General features: G+C 26.5%; 2 protein-coding genes across 2 annotated transcripts; both read left to right on the top strand.

Moving 5' to 3' along the window:
- Window positions 1–1,220: 1,220 nt before the first annotated feature.
- Window positions 1,221–5,157, top strand: LOC132932477 (small ribosomal subunit protein uS11m). Its single transcript, XM_060998865.1, has 5 exons — window positions 1,221–1,640; window positions 1,812–1,942; window positions 4,011–4,111; window positions 4,772–4,837; window positions 4,939–5,157. Exons 1-5 carry the CDS (start codon window positions 1,444–1,446, stop codon window positions 5,044–5,046), a joined length of 603 nt encoding a protein of 200 aa, XP_060854848.1. The 5' UTR covers window positions 1,221–1,443; the 3' UTR covers window positions 5,047–5,157.
- A 148-nt stretch (window positions 5,158–5,305) lies between these two features.
- On the top strand, window positions 5,306–20,396 carry LOC132932475 (chromodomain-helicase-DNA-binding protein 1). Its single transcript, XM_060998863.1, has 19 exons — window positions 5,306–6,484; window positions 9,027–9,109; window positions 12,894–13,061; window positions 13,163–13,360; window positions 13,428–13,912; window positions 14,229–14,467; window positions 14,544–14,822; window positions 15,125–15,405; window positions 15,467–15,602; window positions 15,723–15,932; window positions 15,997–16,614; window positions 16,696–16,866; window positions 16,932–17,189; window positions 17,267–18,160; window positions 18,521–18,699; window positions 18,773–18,953; window positions 19,060–19,349; window positions 19,429–19,554; window positions 19,654–20,396. Exons 1-19 carry the CDS (start codon window positions 6,476–6,478, stop codon window positions 19,841–19,843), a joined length of 4,995 nt encoding a protein of 1,664 aa, XP_060854846.1. The 5' UTR covers window positions 5,306–6,475; the 3' UTR covers window positions 19,844–20,396.
- The last annotated feature ends 1,863 nt before the right edge of the window (window positions 20,397–22,259 follow it).

Here is a 22,259-nt window from a genome sequence, read left to right on the forward strand (position 1 = left end):
TATCTGCTCTCATCAGTTTTTACGATATTTTAATTTTTTAAAGTTGTGAGTATTTTTATACTTAAGTATTTATCACGGTTAACGAATATTAGTCTAACTATCTTTAATCGTGGTATTTATATTTTACATACTCATAACTTGCTAAAAAACTGAAGCCACATCGTAAAAAAACCACGAGAGATAACAGATAACGTTCTTATTTTTGAGTTGAATCATAGATAAATTTACTCTGATACTAAATAGTCAACACAAAATAGTACTGAACTCAAATTTACATTGTGCACGAGACAGGAGCGGCTCCAGAGACTTAGTTAGTGGGGGGACCTTAGTTTTAATTTTTCTCATGATTATAGGTTCTTTTAGGTACATATATCAGATATCTACATAATTGTATGTATGATAATCGATGGTATAATGTTTTTAGTTTATAATTTTTTTTTTCAACAATATACAATGTTTTAGAAATACAGGCCTGGGGGGGGGGCCGTGGCCTCTAGGCCCCACTGGTACAAGAGACAAATATAAGACAGAGGCAACACATTCGTATGTAGCTACTTCTTAAAGGTTTAATTTTTAATATGTTTTTAAATTTTTTTTAAAGTATTTCAAATTTTAATGTATAAAAAAAAATCAAAATTAAGATGATAAGTTTAAATGATCTAAGTGTTTTTTTTTTATAGTAGACATTTTGCCGGATATTCCCGTAACACCACTCAGTTGACGTATTTAATCTTCAAATACTTGTAACTCATAACTATAGTCATTCAAATTTCGATTTCTATATATCGAAATATTTCAAAAAATATCATTAGGTACGATAAAAAATGTGATTTTATTTTAAATTTTTCGATGTATAGAAATCAAAATTTGGATGAATATAGTTTATGTCGTTTATAAACTTTATTTGAACTTTGAAGATTATAGTTGTGGTTATGACAAAATGTATTTTGTCATAGTTGTAACTTGTAGTGTTACGAGAACGGGAGTCAAGAATATCCGGCAAAATATCCATACTTGCATTATAGGGCTATCTCTACAATTATAGCCCTGTGCGAAATAAGTAATAACTATTATGTTGGTCATCATGGTTGGACGTTACAGTGTTGAAAGTTATCCCGTAATCTATATTCTGTATACTCATAATCGCGATTCGTTGGCCACGCTGCTACGGTTTTGGTGAGTGGTGAGTGGTGACGTTAAGAACGGAGTGTACGACTACGGCGTATTCTACAATTTTACTTCTACGTCGCTATTTGACTTTTTCACATCACTTAATATCATATTAGGTCATTCGCCATTTTGGCGTTTTTACTCGGGACTTCATCGGTCGTCGAGTGACTGTGGATGACTAGCGTATACTAAATGGATTAATTGTAATATACTATTTTCCTAAACGTACTAAAATTGAATTCTCGCGAACATACGTATACTTCTGTTTAAACAATGTTTTTACGCGTCGTACGTGACTTCTGTCGACGAACGGCCACCGTCCCGGGTAGAGAAAATGTCAATCGTTTGATACACGTAGCGGCGCCATTGGAAAAGAACAGAGACCGTCGGAGTTTCTTGGCCTCGGTTCCTCGTAAAGACGAAGGTACCGAAGGCGAGAAATTCGTTTTCATCGATTCCGCAATCACCAAGTGAGTTTCTATCGATTCATCTACTCAACGTTGATACGCATATTTTTTCATACTTCATTATACGTGGACGCCATTTTTGTTGGTCTATTTTGTTGTGTGTGAACAACAAAGATGAACATTACGTTATTGTCTAGTGAATCTTTACTAACTTTGAAGTTTTAATTTTTTGAGGAAAGAAGATATGTTCCCTGACATAAATACGCCTAATATGGTTTTTGGCGGAGTTAAATTCTCAGATGTACCTATTTGTCACATTAAATCATCTAGGAACAATACAATACTTCATGTCACTAAGGTTAATGGTAAGTGATCGTTATATTATTTATTTTCTTTTTGTTAGAATAATCACTAAACATTGAATATTTAGCAAAAGATGCCCTAAAAAAAATCAACTATAGTTTCCAGATTTATGCTAAATAAATCTGATATTATTTCTTATAATAATATTATTTTACATTTTTGTTTAAAATCAATTATCAAACGATTAAATTTATGTTTTTTTGGATATTTATACAATTCTTAAGAAGATGTCAGCATAGTATTAGTTATCTTTCTTTAACCCACGCATAACTAGCAAATTTTATGTTCTAAATAATGACTATAACCATGTTAATTTTTCAAACTAGAGTGAAATGATCATGATCTCTTGTAAAATTTAAAGTTAAGAACATTACTTAGGGTATCTCATAAGCGTTTTATTATATTTTAATTTTAAATCGAGTTATGAGTATTTTAAAATTGTAAATTATTTATATATCTTAAAAAACTTATAACTTGCTTTAAAATTAAAATATATTGAAATGCTTATGAGATGCCTTAGATAATATTTTTAAATATAAATTTTATAAGAGGTCATTTCTCTCTAATTTGAGAAATTAATATAGTTATAGTCGTTATTGAGAACATAAAATTTGCTATGTTGTGCGTAGGTTAGAGAGAGATAACTAATACTATGCTGACATCCTCTGAATATAGATGGTTGAGATCATAAAATTGAATTGTATCAATGTGAAAATTGATTTTTTTATCTTACTATTTTGCCATTAATGAATAGACAATTTTTTTGGTATTTTAATTTTATTGGACATTACAATTTAAAAATAATTTGATGAAGTTGTTGTGGAGTATAGTAGGTGTCTAGTGTATTTTGTCAGTGAGTAGGTAGGTCATTGTGATGGATATTGAGACTATATTTGTTAATATATTTTATTATATATTAATATTGCTAATAGTCATTTATTTTTTCTATGAGTAATACGGTTGGTTGATTTGTTTTTTTTGTTAAATCAAATCTCAAAGGTATATTATAATTTTTTCTAGCTTTTATTATCTTAGGTGAATATTGATATAATGAATAGCATGATTAGGTTCATGGTATAAATAGCATTAAATGACTAAATATTTTGAAAATTTAAATTAAAATTTTCTTGAAATATGAATTACAGTTTTATAAATTGTGTATTATTAATTATTCTAATAAAACTGGACAATATGTTTATATTTATAATTACCTCTGGTAAATACATTAATTAGAGAATATATTATGTATTAATATTTGGTATATGAAGTATAATTTAATATAAAATCAAAAATAGTATATTTATTTACAACATATTACAACTTTGGTATATACATAGGTGAAAATAGTGTGAAATTTTTTTTTTTTGGAGGGAGGGAGGCTATGAATCAATTTATCTGAAACCATAATTAGTTTTTAGGGGGACTAAGCACCTTGGCCCCCTTTATATGCATCTATGAGTATACAATAATATCATACATACATATCAAAATACCAAATACTTGAGCTTTAATTTAAATTATTGCTATTTGTAATATTAAAAAGTCAATTACTATCCAATTTTATTATGCTAGCCTTGGTAAATTCTGATTTCATTATTTTGGGTCTAAAGCCTCAATTGAAGTTGTGTCTTCACAGTTGACATAACAATAAAATATTGTAAATTCAATACACTCATTACACCATATAAATCCAAAATATGAACTGATAAAGTTTTAAAAAATATGTTACTTGATTTAAAATTATATAGTTAATTAATGTTTTTAAATATTAATACAATAAGCTTCTATTCAGTTTCTTTAATTCATTCTTTTACCCAATTTCTAAACTAAAAATGAAGAGACAGGATTTTGTTTGAATAAATAAATTATTGATTTATGATACTTAACAGCTCCATTTAAAAATAGAATATTTATAAATTATAATTATACCCTATTGAATAAATATAATTTTAAATAAAGAACTGTCCTATACTGCATCCATATCTTTTTTTAGTTATGAAAGTTGAAAATACCTATGATTAATTAGGTGTATCTCCTATGTTAAATAAAAATTTGTGTTTTTTTTTTTAGGTGAAAGGATAATGATAAGGTCCTGTGGTATGGAAGGATTTAAAAATACTAGAAAAGGAACTAATATTGCAGCTCAAGCTACAGCAATTGGTTTGGCCACAGTAAATATTTATTATTTTCTTAAAAGAACAAATGTTTTTTTTTGTTAATAGAATGAACATTTTTACTAAGTAAATTAACTATTTAAATTTTAAAAAAGCTTATTTATTAAGCCATATTTATTCTTAAAAAACTATACTAATACATTTGAATATGTTTATTAGATTATATTTTATATTGGGAGGTGCTAGAGTAATAGTATTTTGAATTCTAATTAAATTAATTAAATAATAATAAAAAAAATATACCAAATTAGAAAACTAAACATATCTCAGTCCAAAATTAATTTGAGTATATATGGGAAGAGAGAGGTCATACAATACATATTTGCCACAGCATTTAAATGGAAATTCATTAAAAAATAGCTGATTACATCTAAAATGTATGCATAAAACATATTTATAAACATTCAATATTTATTATGATATTATATTACACAAATTTTTAATAAATTGATGTACTCTTAAATAGATATGCTACATTTATGTTGTCTACCAATAGGAGACAAAAATAAAATTATTTTTTGGGCATTAACTTGTGCTTTAAACAAAGTTCTAATTTAAAGTGATATTTTCATACCGCTCTTTTATAATTTAATGATGAATTTATTCATTTTTATATTCAATATTTAATTGGAATTGGAACAATTTGTTTTTTTTTAGAGAGTATTGGATTTTGGAATTCATACAGTTCGTGTAACAATTCGAGGATTAGGACCTGGGAGAATGGTAAAAAATACTTATTTATTTTTTTATTTACTAAATATACTTATTTAAACTATATTATACTTATTTTTACTTTAACTTATTAAAAATTGTTTCTGTTTTAGTCTTCAATAAAAGGTTTAACTATGGGCGGCCTCAAAATTATATCTGTGACTGATGATACTCCAATTTCGTGGAATCCATTAAGATCAAGAAAACAAAGGAAGTTGTAATTATAACATGTGCAAGTAAGTCTGAAAATAGTTATGTATATTTTGTGATCGTAAATATAATGTAAAAAATCTATCAACATAAAATAAATGTTATCAATTTTTTTAAAATAATTTTTATAATTGTTTTTGATTGACTATTCTAAAATATTCTCTTGTGATATTAATATTTTTTTAGTTTTGAGTAATATACTCATTAATTTAGTAACATGCAATAAAAATATTTTTTGACAAAAAGTTGTATTTTAGAAGTGAAATAATTCTACTTTTTATTATTTTAATAGTTCTTAAATTTTATTCTACACTAGTTTAATAGTCTGTTGAATATAATATGTATATTTTTTTATACTATTACGTTTAAAGTTGAATGTTTCTTATTATCCCCCCTTTTTTAATTTGTTTTTAATATAACAGTACAAACAAATGTTTATTATACTTAAATGGTTTTAAGTCTTAATGTGATGTTTTCTCTTACTAAGTATTTTCTAATATTGATGAAATATTAAAATTTTTTGTTATTTTAAAATTTTTGTTTATTTCTATCAAGTTATCTCACTTAATTGTTGCATATAAAAAAAATATTTTATTAATAATATTTAACTTTCAATTGCTTTGTTATGAGTGTTATAAACTGTTAAAAAGAGGGGAAAGAACCGTGTAGTTGTGTTGTGTGCTGCGCAAAAATATAAATCATGTTAATACTTAATCGTAACCGTACCACTATACCGAATTTCATGGCATAAAAACAGTATTTACAGTGGCAGACAACCCACGCTATTAAATTTGCTCGTCCTTAATAATATTTGATTTGCTTAAATATTTTTTAAGTGCATCTATTATACAATAGCCTATAATTTTTTTAATTTGGAAAATATTACTATTTTGTTATAAAGTCAATTTTCATTTCCAAGCATTCGGTGTTGTCGACGTCATCCTTGATTCCTCAGACAGTGCGGTGTAGTGGTGTATGTGTGGGAATGGTAGGCGGCACGCGGGGGTACCACTACCACTCCATGTAATCTCACTGCTCACAAAATGGCCGCTTATTGTTTGTCTCGTACCGTTTTCCACACACTCATACACGTTCGTACCTAAACATATCGGTGTCTGTTTTATTTTCGTTTATCGGAACTGAATTTAAATGTCTGCTTGATTACCGAATGTTGTCCATTTTCGCGTTAAAAACTCCTGATAATCGTGCCTATACGCGAAACGCACACGATACTGGCTGTGCCACTTCACCTCCTCACCTTGACTGCCCAACACTGGCCGTATTTAGGTGAAACGAAGATTTTTTTCTCGTAATTTTTCCTTTTTCAAACGATCAGTATTTACGGTTTTTATTGTTTTGCGACCCTTATATGGCTGGTCCTATCCGTTTTTACACTCTGGACTGGCCTTAAAATTCACAAGATTGTTTTAGCCACCTACAATGCATCAGGTAAGAAGCAGTCCTCTTCTATTTTCACTATCCCCTTTGATCTTTTTAAATAATATACTTAATGTCAAATTCTATCCTTCAATTTAATATTGTTAGTTATTCGCCTATTGAGTTCATCATTGTTCAAATTATTGGTCTCCATTGTCATGTAAAAAATGTAATACTTATGGTATTTTTACTACTGTCCAACTACCCTTTAATTAACTATATTTTATGTAAAATATTTTTAGTGTCTGTAATAACTGTGGTATTGTTCCAATATGGTTTTGAGAGAGTAGCGTAAAGCGTCTAAACCTCATAACCATTTAAACATGTTTTCATTAAAATAATTTTATTTATTGTTGATATTAAGTAAAGCAACCTTCAATACTTAAATGTACCATAGGGGTAGTTATAATGGTTGGACAGCTAAATTCTATTTAATTATGAATTGTCCATGAGTTAACCAAGTCTAAGACGTATGAAACATAGAAATTTAAATCGGACCCATTTTCAAAATTTTAAGTTAAAGTTAGGATGTGCACATAGAAAATGGTCAACATTATAATATCTCATATAAATAAAACTATATTTCTCAATGGGTGTACCCTATTTTAGTCTTAAAGTTGTCTTTTAAAGATGTTTAAGGCGGGCAAGTGGTTATTTTTTTATTAATTTTTTTTTTTTGATTGTTATGCTATATAAAAGTATATTTAATATATTTAGTGTTTATTTTGAGCAAATGTTTATAGTATGATGAGTAACAGATTTATTAATTATGTTCTACATTTGTCCACTTATCTAATAATTTATATTTAATTACTTGGTATTTTGAATTTTATAATTCTTTTATTTTAACTATGTACATTAATTACTTGGAGTAGTATTTATCCTAAATTTTATGTTGGACTTCATATACTTAAAATTAATAAATTAATACTAATATTATGAATTCTTTATTTTTATAATTTCTATTCATTACCTATGTGGCTACTTAAAATTAATACATTAATAATAATGTTATAAATCCTTTATTTTTAGTATTTCTATTCATTACCAATATATGGCTATATCATTTTGGTACATGTATCAGTAATATTCAATGCGTATACTTGGTATAATTAAACATAATGATTAATGATTATACAACAATTCTCTTAATATATGTGCATTATATTAGTATATTGCTAATCAGGCCTAATAATTGGTTTTGGTGTTTCACATAAGGAATACAATATATATTTTTTTAATTTTATATTTGTAAAAAACCAAGTTATTTTCTTTCACAGAAGTAAATTAATAATATGATATTTTTTTCATAATTTATTTTTTAAATAAATATTTTAGTTTTTAATGGCCAGTATATATTTTAACTGTTGTTAAGGTTTTTTTTATTGAAAACTGGTCTGAATAAAACATTTATTGTTTGGTATCTATGAAAACGGTGTTGTTTGTTTTATATAGTCAATAAATATATAACAGTTGACAAATTTATTTTTCTAATGATTGATCTATTTGTTAGAATATGCTTTAACTTTATTTCAATAAGTGAAGTTTGTTGAGTTTGTTATACAACAATCAAGTTTATTATATTAGTGCATATATCATGTAATTAAAATTTCCATAAAGGTAAGTGTTATATTTTTTCAATATTTCTTCTAATGCTTTATTATTTTTTATTTTTAAATTTATATCTATTCAATTATGGTTTTATTTATATATTATAACTAACTGAATAACTTGGATTCACCTGTGTACAGTTTTTACTGTTAAAAATATATTGTAGGTAGAGGTTGCCTTTAGATCATTGATTTGTATAATTATTAATTCGATCACCTATAAATAGTTGTTTCTGGATACTTCTATTAAAATGTTAGGTCTTAGGGTATTGTTTAACATAATTATTTAATTATGGTATTAAAATTCACCAAAATTTAAATTAATAAACAATAAATCTCTTATACATTGTATAGTATTGAAATCGATATGTATTAATCTTTATACATATTGACATGATAACATCTGTAATATTTTCATTATACGGTTTTCATCAATCTCCATTAGAAAGTTGTCACCAATAGCAACCCTATGTAAACAAAAAAATATTTACATTTAATGCCACACTGCATAAAGTTAATTTTAATGGTCAAATACAATTTAATAGATCAAACATGGTTGTTCATGGGCAACTATTCCATGTTAAGGCATATCAGTGCAGTATTAATTTAATGTTTTGTGGTTTTTTACACAACACTATGAAAATATTAAATAATAATAGTTGATTGAAACAAAGTAAACAAATGAAAATAAAAACTATTGCAAGCTTATCTTGATTAGGTTTGATTAAATGCTTGAATGCTGTGGACAAGTTGAAATATGCATATTTGAATTATGTTAATTATGTTGATAAAAAAAAAACAAAAAAAAACAAAACAAATGTATATGATAATAATCTACATTTTTTAACTATTTATATGAACAATGATGAACAGTTGGTTGGTTTGATAACTTGGTAGCCGGCACCATGTTGCCATCTAAATATAAAAAGGGATTTAAATTGCAGAATGTATCAGAAGATGACTCCTCAGACTCGGACCAGAATAATGAACTTGATTCAGGTTCATCATCATCATCAAGTTCTGGAAGGTAAGTGAATTAATTATAAAAATTTATTAAACTATACATTATATAGACTAATTATGAGATTATGGTGCTAAATAATATTTTATGGCAATTTAATTTATGATTTTTGCATCTCCTTTATGATTCTTATATCAATAAACTGCTAACTAATTATTTAAAAAATTATAAACATTTTTTTTTCTTAGTGTTGTTCCAATTAACAAAACAATTATAGTTTTACTACTTTAAGGTTTTTACATTTTTAATATCAAATTTTTAACTATTTATTTATTTTATATTTATTTATTGTTATACGTAAGGTTAAAATGATGACATAAAGATCTTTAAAAACAAATTGCAAATATGCTTTTAAACTGTCAAATGTATTAAAAATTGCATTATTCATTCGAAAATACTATACATTTTTAATATTTTCGGTTGTAGAAATAATTAAGTATGAACACAGATAAATAAAGATTATAAAATACATTAAAATTTATTCATATCATAATGGGCACATGCACTGTACTTGTTAAATCTTTCAATAAAAAGTATTCTTAAATATAATTTATATAATTTAAAAAAGTTAATAATATAATATATTATATTAAAAATTAAAAAAGAACAAACATGCAAAATAAAATTTATTATAACTGCTTTTATATTCAAATGGTTTCATAATGTCTGCAACATAGTGTTAGACTAAAAGAAAGATTGTGTAAAAACCAAAAATATTCTAATTCTTGTTATTATTTTGTAATAAGTATTTATATTTTTGTTGAACAGAGTAGAGTTGTATACTACTACACAATGGTACGTATCCCAACAATATTTGTCCTTCATTTCACTTTATAAACCTAAAACTTACTCATTTACTATCTATTTAAAAATTTATGTTTATTCCTTAAGATACTCTGAAAAATATTCTGTTGTAGAGTATGAAATCAACAATGACAGTTTAAAAATAATACATTTTTTTTTCAAAGATGTTTTATAACAATTTCAAATTATGCAAAATAGTATTTATACGTATTTTTTTCTAATTATGTTCTATTCCAGTGGTCGGCAACCTTTTTGGACTCCCAAGCCACATTCATAAATTAATAAGAGTTCGCGGGCCAGACAAAAATAAAAATGTTATATTCCAAATTATTTATCAAAAAAAAAAATTTAAAGCGGTCCGTATACAATAGACGTGTGGGCTGCCGGTTGCCGACCACTGTTCTAATCAATAAATCATTTTAACATTTAGGTACACACATTTTTTACATTTGAATCCCTTTTCTAAATGTTTTCCAATACAAGCATGCATATCATATATTCATTTTCCAGTGCTACTATGAATATGATAGATGCTCAATATTACTGTGTCCAGCCTTTATGTTAATGTTCATTATAAGTTGACCCTGCTCCTGATGTATAATGCAATGCTTATAAATTATAATTGAATGCTCTTAACAACATATACCATTTACTTATAACACAATGCTTTACCTACAATAATATTAAATTTAGTCATTGAATTCTAACAAAGTATTAATAATGTATAAGTATATTAAGTTAGAATCATGTGGCAAGAGTAAATACAATTTAAAATTATTTTTTGTTGTTGCTATTTTGGTGTATTACACAGTATAATTCAGTCTGTATTAATAATGTTGGATAAAAAATTATATTTAATTTTTCTGTTGAACAAACTACCATATAAATAGTAGTTAGTAACGTCTACAAATTAATAAAAGACAAGATCAGAATTTTTACTACCTACTTTAATATATTATGTTTTGAAATACATTTCCATCAGTTGTTAATATGTTGCAGTAAAATAAATAAAGGTGTATTTAAATGCAATAAAGAAAATAATATTATAGTGTAGAATAAGTTCTGATTCCATTATTATATTCTTCACTGTTATTGTACTATATTATGTAAGAATCTATAACTTGGATCTGTTAAAGAGTATGTCATACTAATGCTTAACATATTAAAATGTACTTTTAGTATTTAACATTTTGTGTGGTTAGCATTAATATTGTTGGTTTTAATTTTTTGTTGAAATAAGTATTTTTAAGAATCAATATTTTATACACTCGTACTGTATAATATGCTCTTAATATGTTCAGTGTTCTACTAACTAGATGGACAAAATTATATCTATATAAATATAAATCCTGAATGTTATTGACAGTATCCAGATTCTACCACAAAATTGAAAGCTATTGCACTCTCGAAGTATTCTAATATACTTTGTTTTGTATGTTGTCAATATTGTAAAATTGCTTTTTTTTTACTATGATAAGTCATGTTTTGACAAATTAGGTGTAATGGGATTTTTGAAAAACCACTGCAGTGTCCTTTTTAAACTATAATCAAAAATCAACATAAGTTTGGTCTCAATAAAATGTTTTATTTTGTGTCTTAATTGTGGTAGCAACTTAAATTAGCAGTCAAATAAAATGTAAGAACAGAAAAACAAGGTATTTGTAAGGAAAATTAGTGTTACAATTTTTGATTACCATTTTTATATATTAAGTTCATTTATCAGTTGCTTAAACAATGCATAAATAGTGCAGAGTATGATAATGTAATATGAGTTTCTGGGGGTGCTAGCTTTTAGCTGTCAAAGTTTGTTAATAGAAAAGTACTATTTATATATTATTATATACACGATATTGTTGAAATGAAAAATATTCTTTATTATATTGCAATGGAATGAGTAATTTATAATATCTAAGAATATAGGTATAACAAATATTGTAAAGTCCATATTATATGACAATTTAAGATTGAAATGTTGAGTACTTTTTTGGTATTGAGTAAGTCTAGATTATATGTTAAAATATAAAAAACATTTTTGTGATTCAGATAACAATTGCTGAATTACAAAATAAAATTACAGCATATAGGACATTAAGGACACACACATGGAATAATAGGCCATTTAAATTTAGTTTTCGATTAGTTGTTATAATTTCCTTAAATCTTTAATTATTAATATTATTTGAAATTTCTTAAATAAGGCAAGATTTTTTATTTAAATTATTAGAAATTAATCCATAGGCTATATTCATATGAATAAATAGTCTAATATAACTTTCCACTTATAAAGTTATTTTTTGTGATACTACAAGTTTATTAAGTTTTTTAGTCATACACAAAATATTTGTAACTAATGTGATTGGTATATACCTATGGTGGTTTTGTGGGGATGAGGTACTGCTTTACTTTTAATTTTCAAAAATTAAAAAATATTTGTTTATTTTACATACATACTATTTTAACTTATTAATTTACTAATTTGAATATCATATGTACGAGTGTTATAGTAGTAGTGAATTTAATATTTTGTCATCTCATTTAAAAATACATTTTAAAACCACCATAGATGTACACTTTAAAACATAAATAAATCACAGTTTAAGAGTAATGTTGATTAAATAGGTAGTATCAATTTAATATCACCTGGGTATGATTGAATTAACTAAAGAAAACTGGATTATAAAAAAATCTTTATATTTGTTGATTCATTTTTGTATATTATATTTTTGATAATTTAATAATTTATTTACTGTATATAGTGATACTTAGGTAATAATGAAATTTGACAGTAACTTGTTATATAATGTACCTAACCTATGTTTCTGGTATTATATATTTCTAGAAACTAAAGACTACTGCAGTAACATATTGAATAATGATAATATTTTTTTAAAAATCATAAATTTATAGAAAATATATTTTATTAAAAAAAAATAATTATGTTATTTTAGAAAATTAAACTGTATATTTGTTTTGCAATTTTTATTAGTCAATCCGAATTTGGTGTAAATGAATCTCAAGAAGCTAACAGTTCCGAACAATCAACTGATGAATATAGTCCTTCTGAGCGACCCAAACGTGTGATTAATAAACCATCATCAAAACTTAGCGAGAGCGACGAATCAAGTGATTACAGTTCTCAAGTCACTAAAAATACGTAAGATTTATGATCATAAAATTGTTTTGAAATATAAAATATATATGTTTTTAAACTTAATGAACATTTAAAATTTCTAAGTACAATGTTTTTACAATTAGAAAGTGGAAAAGTGATAGCTCAGATTATGATTCTGAAACTGATAAAGAAGAAATACCTCGTAGTAAATCATTAGCTACATTACGACGTCAAAAACAACCTATAAGACGTCCTACAACCAAACTAAATCCACGTTTTAATAAAAGAAAAAATAATAGTTATAGTGCTAACAGTGATGACGAAGATGCTAGTAAATCTAGGTTGGTAATGGATATTTAGTTTTTATTTAGCTTTTTAATTAAAATATATTTTATTTTATTTTTAAAGAAATGCACGTCGAAGGCCACAGGCAGTTAGTTATAAAGAAGAAAGTGAAAAAAGTGATAGTGATGATTACTTGGAAAGAGAGGAGGTTGAAGAAAAAGAAGAACCACCTGATACTTCTGAAACAATTGAAAAAGTTTTAGCTCGAAGACAAGGCAAAATAGGTGTTGTAGGAGATATAACAACTATTTATGCAGTAGAGGAGAAAGGAGATCCTAATATTGAGTGCGATCCTAATGAAAAAGAGACTCAGTTTCTGATAAAATGGAAGGGTTGGTCACATATTCATAATACTTGGGAATCTATGAATTCACTTTCGGCTCAAAAAGTTAAAGGGCTTAAGAAAATTGATAATTTTGTGAAACGTGAAGACTCTGTGGGTGCATGGCGTAATCAAATGACACCTGAAGATTCTGAATATTATGAATGTCAACTTGAACTTCAACAAGATTTGTTAAAAAGCTACAATATTGTTGAAAGGATAATAGGTATTAATTTTATTACTATACAGTATGTTATAGATATAATGACATATGATATTAGAAAGGTATTAAAAATATTTATTGAAATACAATAATAATAATAATAATTTTACATCATAAAACTTTTTTTTGGGAAATTTGAAATAATTGAATTTAAACAAATAGTAGTCATATATATTTTGTTAACAAACACAATTTTAATTTAAAAGAGTAAGTTAGTATTTTCTGAGTTACTATGTAGTAGTAAAGGTTTTATAGTTTTATTTTTTTTTGTTATATTTATTAAAAGAATTTTAAACTTTATAAAATTATGAATTTATAGGGGAATCTAAAAATCCAGCACAAAAAGAATACTATGTTAAATGGCAATCTTTGCCTTATAGTGATGCAACATGGGAAGTAGCTTCATTAATAGAACGTAAGTGGCCTCAAAAAATAAAAGAATTCAGAGATCGTGAGGGCTCAAAAAGAACACCATCTAAAGCATGTAGAGCTTTAAAATATCGTCCAAAATTTGTGCAACTCGCTGAAGAACCTGAGTATTTTGGTGGTTATGATGAGGTTTGTATATTGATTAAAATTATGTAAGTCAAAATTTGTGTATAATCATACAATTTATATACTAATTATTATTTAGAAACTAATACTTCGAGATTACCAATTACATGGTGTGAATTGGCTTATTCATTCTTGGTGCAAGGATAATTCTGTAATTCTTGCTGATGAAATGGGTCTCGGAAAAACTATACAAACCATTTGTTTTCTTTATTACTTATTTCACAACTATCAAATGCATGGTCCATTCCTAGTTGTTGTTCCTTTATCAACTATGCCTTCATGGCAACGAGAGTTCAGTTTATGGGCTCCTGATATAAACATTGTTACATATATTGGAGATGTTGAATCTCGTAACATAGTGAGTAATTTATAAATTTATTTTCTATATTAGTGTTGAGTTGCATGAACAATTGATTAATTTATAGTTCAATAAAATATTATTAACTATTCATTAGCCACTAGATCATGTTAATGGGACTATTAGATCATTATTAATTAATTCAATGTTAAGTGATAGTTGATGCAACCCCGGTATAAGTGTGTTATATAAAAAATGTTAAAAAAATACATATCCAAATATTTAAGTTTTTACCCACATAATATTTGTACTAATTTATCTATTTTACATATGTTTTATATAACTTAAATTTTTTTTTACAGATACGTGAAACAGAATGGTGTTTTGAGAGTTCTAAAAGATTAAAATTTAATGCTATTCTTACTACATATGAAATTGTTCTCAAAGATAGTTTGATTTTAAATAGTCTTAGTTGGGCTGTTTTAATGGTTGATGAAGCACATCGTTTAAAAAATGACGATTCTCTTTTGTACAAAGCTCTTCAAAGTTTTGACACTAATCAGAGGTTACTTATAACAGGAACTCCTTTGCAAAACAGTTTAAAAGAGCTGTGGGCATTGTTGCATTTCATTATGCCTGGAAAGTACGTAGTTATCGTATCTTATTTTATTTTTGTATATTTTATGCATTCATTTGTTAAATAGATTTGATAACTGGGAAGAGTTTGAGCATATGCACGACAATGCAGCTAGCAAAGGTTATACAAAACTTCATAGACAACTTGAACCATATATTTTACGCCGTGTTAAAAAAGACGTAGAAAAGTCATTACCAGCCAAAGTAATAATATAAAAATGTTTTATATAAATGATAATTATTGACTATTCATATTAAATTGTTATGCATTTTAATATTAAGTAAAGATACTTAGTATTAAATTTATTGTTTTTTGCTTAATAGGTTGAACAAATATTAAGGGTAGAAATGACTCCTGTACAAAGAAAATATTACAAATGGATTTTAACAAAAAATTATAATGCTTTAAGAAAAGGATCTAAGGGATCGTCAACAACATTCTTAAATATCATGATAGAATTAAAAAAGTGTTGCAATCATGCTCTCTTGACTAAACCCCAAGAGAATGAAAACACGGCTGATGACAATCTTCAGGTAATTATAATTTACTTTATTAAAAATTAGAAATAAAGTTCAAATATTTGCATATTTTTTTTAGAGTTTATTACGAGGATCTGGAAAACTTATGCTACTCGATAAGTTATTAGTACGTCTGAAAGAAACTGGTCACAGAGTATTGATTTTCTCTCAGATGGTTCGTATGTTAGATATTCTTGCTGAATATCTAAGTTATCGACATTTACCATTTCAAAGACTTGATGGTAGCATTAAAGGTGATATTAGAAGACAGGCCTTAGAACATTTTAATGCTGAGGGATCTCAGGACTTTTGTTTTCTATTATCAACTCGAGCTGGTGGACTCGGTATTAATTTAGCTACAGCAGATACAGTTATAATTTTTGATTCGGATTGGAATCCTCAAAATGATTTACAAGCCCAAGCACGTGCTCACAGGATTGGGCAGAAGAATCAAGTTAATATTTATCGACTGGTTACAAAAGGATCAGTTGAAGAAGATATTGTTGAAAGAGCAAAGCAAAAAATGGTTTTGGATCATTTAGTTATTCAAAGAATGGATACTACTGGTCGTACTGTTTTAGACAAAAAAGCTAAAAATGCATCTATTCCTTTTAATAAAGATGAGCTTACAGCAATATTAAAATTTGGTGCAGAAGAACTATTTAAAGATGATGCTGGTGCTGACGAAGAACCTTTAGTAAGATATAAATACAAATTTAAAATATACTATAAATATGTTGATAAATGAATTAAATATTTCTCTATTTATTTTTTTTAGTGTGATATTGATGAAATTTTGAGAAGAGCTGAAACTCGAGATGAAGCACCGACAACTGTTGGTGATGAACTTCTATCTGCCTTTAAAGTAGCTAGTTTTACTTTTGACGAAGAAAAAGATATTGCTGACAAGTCACCTAGTGCTCAAAATGAACAAGAAAATAAAGAATGGGTATAAAAAACAAACATAAATAATAATTGAATAATCTTAAAAAAAAAATTTTTTATTTTTTTTAGGAAGAAATTATACCTGAGACGTTAAGAAAAAAAGTTGAGGACGAAGAAAAGGCAAAGGAAATGGAAGATCTTTATTTACCTCCCAGAAGTAGAAAAACATTGCAAAAAGTAAATCAAGGAGAAGGGAAAAGTGAAAAATCCAAGAAAGATGAATCTGATGATTCTAGTTATGATGGTAGTGACGAGGATATACCAAGAAAACGTGGAAGACCACGTGTTGGAACTAAAGAAATAGTTAAAGGTTTTACCGATGCAGAAGTATGTAAAATATTGTACTATATTATTTATTATGTTTTTCTTCAAAAATAATTTGTTTTTTATTTTACTTTTTTCAGATTCGAAAATTGATTAAAAGTTGTAAACGTTTTCCTAACCCTATGAAACGTATTGATGCTGTAGCTGGTGATGCAGATCTTCAAGAGAAACCTAAATCAGAATTAAAAAAATTAGTCCAAATGTTATATGACCGTTGTAATGAAGCATGTAATAGTGAGCATACAGAAAAAGAATCTGATGCTACTAATGATGATGGTGTTAAAAAAAGAAATAGAGGACCTTCAATAAAACTTGGTGGTGTGGCAGTAAATGCTAAAAGTGTGCTAGCTTGTAGTGAGGAATTGGATATTTTGGATGATATAATACCATCAGATGAAGAAGAAAGATTAAAGTTCATTTTGGATTTGAAACGTGTCAAATCAGCTAATTTTGATTTTGACTGGGATATAACTGATGACTCTAAACTATTAATAGGAATCTATCTTTATGGTTTAGGTTCATGGGAAGCAATTAAAATTGATACTGCATTAGGCCTCAGTGACAAAATATTATCTAACGAAGATAAAAAACCGCAAGCTAAACATTTATTAACTCGTTCTGAGTATCTACTGAAGATGTTGAAAAAGACTCAAGTAGTAGTTAAAGGTGAACCAAAACCTAAAAAGGCACGTAAAGTAAAAGAAGGAAAATCAAGAGAAATAATCGATGACGATAGTACTGATAATGAAAATGGAAACAAGAAAAAAAATGATAGTGCTACTAATCATGATGAAAAATTGAAATCAAAAAAAGATTTAATCAATGCAAAATCTGGAATGACAGGTTCACCAAAAAAAGAAAGAAAACGTAAAATAGCTACTAAAACCGGTCCAATGCATTTCACTGCTAATAGTGAACCTAAAGCTGTAAATGTGGATGATATTGTTGAGTTACCAAAAGAAAAATTTTTAGAAGTGAGTTTGTTTTTTATTTATTTATATTATTTCTAAGTAAATTAATATATTAATTTTACATTGATGTTTTTTTTTTGTCTACCATCACCTTTTGGGACAGTAAAAATGCTTTACTTTTTAATTTTAAAGTAGTTTCTGGTAACAAATTGGTACTTAAAAGTAAAAAACATCTAGTATTTTTCAAAATTAAAATTAAGAAACTATGGAGATTTTTTCACAATACATATTAGAACTTAAAATATAATATATAAGTTTTGTAAATGTAAATAATATTTTATCAGTATACAAAAAAATAAAAATATAAATTATAATCAATATTTAGTGAACTAAACATTATGATGTACCTATTTTTTTTAACAGTGTAAAGAAAAAATGAGGCCAGTGAAGAAAGTATTAAAAGCTTTAGATGATCCAGAAGAGAAAAAAAATGAATTACGTTATGTAAATCATATGCAAGAATGTTTAATAGAAATAGGTTCACACATTGGTAAATGCTTAGAAGAGTATAAGGACCCAGATAAAATAAGAGAATGGAGAAGGTTTAGTATATTTATCTTATCAATTACTAATAGTTTGGATTAATACTAAATTTTAATCATTACATTTTAACAGCAATTTGTGGTTTTTCGTCTCAAAGTTTACTGAATTTGATTCTAAAAAGCTGTTAAAAATTTATCGACGAGGCTTACATACAACTGAAAAACTTGAAAAAGATAATAAAGTAAAAGATAGAAATAAAAATAAAGATAAAGTAAGAGATAAATCCAAAGAAGATAAAAAACTCCAAAAAAATGTAAGTTTTTAATTTAGATTAGTTAATTATTAATACTTTTTTTTATGAAATTAAAAGAAAAATAAAAGAAAAATTATTGTTAAATATGAAAATTTTAATTTAATAGATGGAAACTGAAGATTCATTAACATCATTAAAACGAAAATCACGTGATAGTGATGAATTAGAAAAAATTAACAAAAAGCAAAAAACTACCAATAGTAATCCAGGTGTTTTGTTAACCACTCCAAATTCTATCCCAACTACACCTCCTAGTTCTAGTAATTCCTCCAATGCTACAAGGTCATATGATCAAAGCAGTAATCGATATGATACAAATTACAATCATCATAGAAATAGGAGTACACCCTATTCTCGGAGTGATAATCGAAGCGATACTCGAAATGATAATAGAAGGTTACTGATTTTCATAAATTAATAATAAATTTTTGTTATATATTTTTTTTTATATGTTATTATGTATTTCACTGTTAAGGTTTTCATCAAGTCGAGACTCAAACACCCGGCGTGAAAGATATGAGAATAGTTATCGTAGTCGTCCTGCATTCAGGGAAAGAGAAAGGGAGATCGATTCTGATATGCGAATGTATGACAAAATTAGGTTTGTATAGTCTATAATATGTTTAGATATGTAATATTATCCATTGACAATAGTATGATATTATAAGTTATCATCAATTACAATTTTTGTGTTCTGCAGATATCAACAGCAAGCCTATGCTGCGTATGGGCAAGCTGCTGCAGCTAGTTTCTATGCTCCTGAATTGTATAGCCGTTCAAGTTCTGCGTCATACATGAGTTTACCACAATATAGTGTTTCTGCTGATTGGCATCCTCCTGTATCAGAGTACAGGAGAGACTATGAACGTAGACCTCGAAATAATTCCTAGCCATGTTTTGTTTTTTATATAAGTATTTAAATAATTGAAACTATACTTATTTTTTTGAATTTAAAAAGATAAATTTATGTAATGGTTGTTGTTAAAATGTTTTTTGACCATTAAATTAATTTTATAATTTGTATTGTACCAAAAAATGTTATTAATTCTTATTAGGACTCGATTACTGAACACTGATTGTAAATACTTTATTTTTATACATAACATTATATAAATATTTTTAGTACAATTCTGATGTAATATCATGTAAATAGATTTGACCGTTTCTTGAATGTTCATTTTTAATATGTATATTTTCTTAGGATTTCTCTTCTATGCTGTATTTTTGTACACATAAAAAATGTAAAATATTGTTGTTTATTTTAGTAAGTGGTTATTGTCGTCTCCATGTAAAAAAAATTATAATTTTTATATTTACATTTCCCTCCTATTTCTTTATTATTATTTTTTGTTTTTGTGTGTAGAACTTGATGATGATATTCAAATAATTATGTGATATTAAACAAAATATTCATGTTGATATTTAATACATGGTTATTTAATATATGGTTATTTTAATTTTAATTTTCAAAAATTAAATCATTTTTAATAAAATGTAAAATATTAAATAAAAGTTGTGACAATAATTGCACTGGGAATATACAATACCTATTATATATTTAATGGAAGATCATTCAATTATTATTACAATTTTAACTAAGAAAAAAAAACTGAAAATCCTACACAGCCAAATTTCCCTTATAATATAAAATGTCCTAAAAACATTCACACAAATAGATGGCAACAAGTCTGCATTGTGATTTGTGGTTGCATTCGTTTCTACTTTAATCAGTGTATTCAAGATTCAAAACATTATTCAGAAAAGAGTTTCCCTATTTTTTTATTTTTTTATTATCTTAGTTTCAATAATATTTATTTAACTTGAGATGTTTAAATTTTATTTATATTATGTCATTTGTTTTTTTTTCTATAAAATAGATATTGCATTGTATAATAATTAATAATATATAATTAAAATATACATAAATTATATATCGATGTTTCCTTGAAAAATGTCTAAAAAATAAAAATTATATTTTGATTTAAATCTTGTTTTACTTAAATAATTTTCAACATCTAATTATTAAATAAGTAATAACAGTAAATAAAAAAAAATAATAGTGTTAGGTAAAAGATTTGGCAAAATTATTAACAATATACAATAAATAATAAGTTTCAGTACGAGTTCTACTATAACCACTGCGAGTGCTTATGTATTTAGTGTGTACTGCGGTTTGTATCGTTAATGTCTTGGTGATCGTAATAATTACTATAGTTCATTTCGTTACTATGGCATTATGCATCATAATAATATGTAACCTCGTGTACCATCATAGGCGCAATTTGAGTTTTTAATTTGGGGGCTATTATGATTTGTATGTATGTACCTATACTGTGTGTATGCTCCCTGAGATATATAACGGTGGAAGGGGATATATACAAACCATTTAGGGGGGGGGGGCTATGATTGATTTTGAGAGGCTTAGCCCTCTCAAGCCCCCCTTAAAATTGTGCTTATATGTACCGGACTCATCTATTATGTTATCGTCTGCAATAAAATCCAAATGGCATCTGTCATTCCAGTTTTCAACACGAGTGAAAAAAAAATCAAATCTTTCTATTCGCTTAATCGTATTGCTGCCATGTCAATGTCAGACGGGGAGTCTGAAACTGAAGTATTTCCGCAAATGTCGATAGGTATATCTAGTGTTGAGGGTGAGCAACTACTTCCAATCAAAGTCGTACTTAAGTCATTCGTATGCCTGTGATTTATCTTAAAGAAAACATCAGCAACTTTTTAATATTCCGCAAAAATTAATACAACTCGCTGGTAATAATTATTTTTCGTGAAAGTCCACATCATTAATAATCTGCTTTAATAACTATAACCTTAATTTTATAATCTTAATCAATATCTCGGATGCTTTGGCCGAGTTAGGTCACTCTCACTCTGTACGAGCGTGATGAATAAGAAAAAAACCAAGAAATTTTTATTATTTATCTACCTACCTTACTCGAAAAGCCAAACGTTAAAAGCACGAGTCTACCTTAGTTCTCAATGATATATATTTTTTAAATATATCGTATATGGTTACACGTAATATTATTGGATAACCAGTAATCACTTGCCTGGATGCATGAAGCCATGAAATGTGACGAAGGTAATTTCGCCGAGTAATAGCGCCGCAAAAGCCCAAAAGCTTATAGAGTTATAGCCTCCTACCTAAATGTGTATTATGTTCTGGAGACCATACAATCACCTACAACATTAAAAATAGTGTTCGGTATGTAACAATTTGATCGAAAAAATAAATATATATATATAATATAGTCGTATAGTGTTACTGTGTTACTTACATACGAGTAT

This window comes from Rhopalosiphum padi, chromosome 1 (genome assembly GCF_020882245.1).
Source record: "Rhopalosiphum padi isolate XX-2018 chromosome 1, ASM2088224v1, whole genome shotgun sequence".
NCBI classification, from domain to species: domain Eukaryota; kingdom Metazoa; phylum Arthropoda; class Insecta; order Hemiptera; family Aphididae; genus Rhopalosiphum; species Rhopalosiphum padi.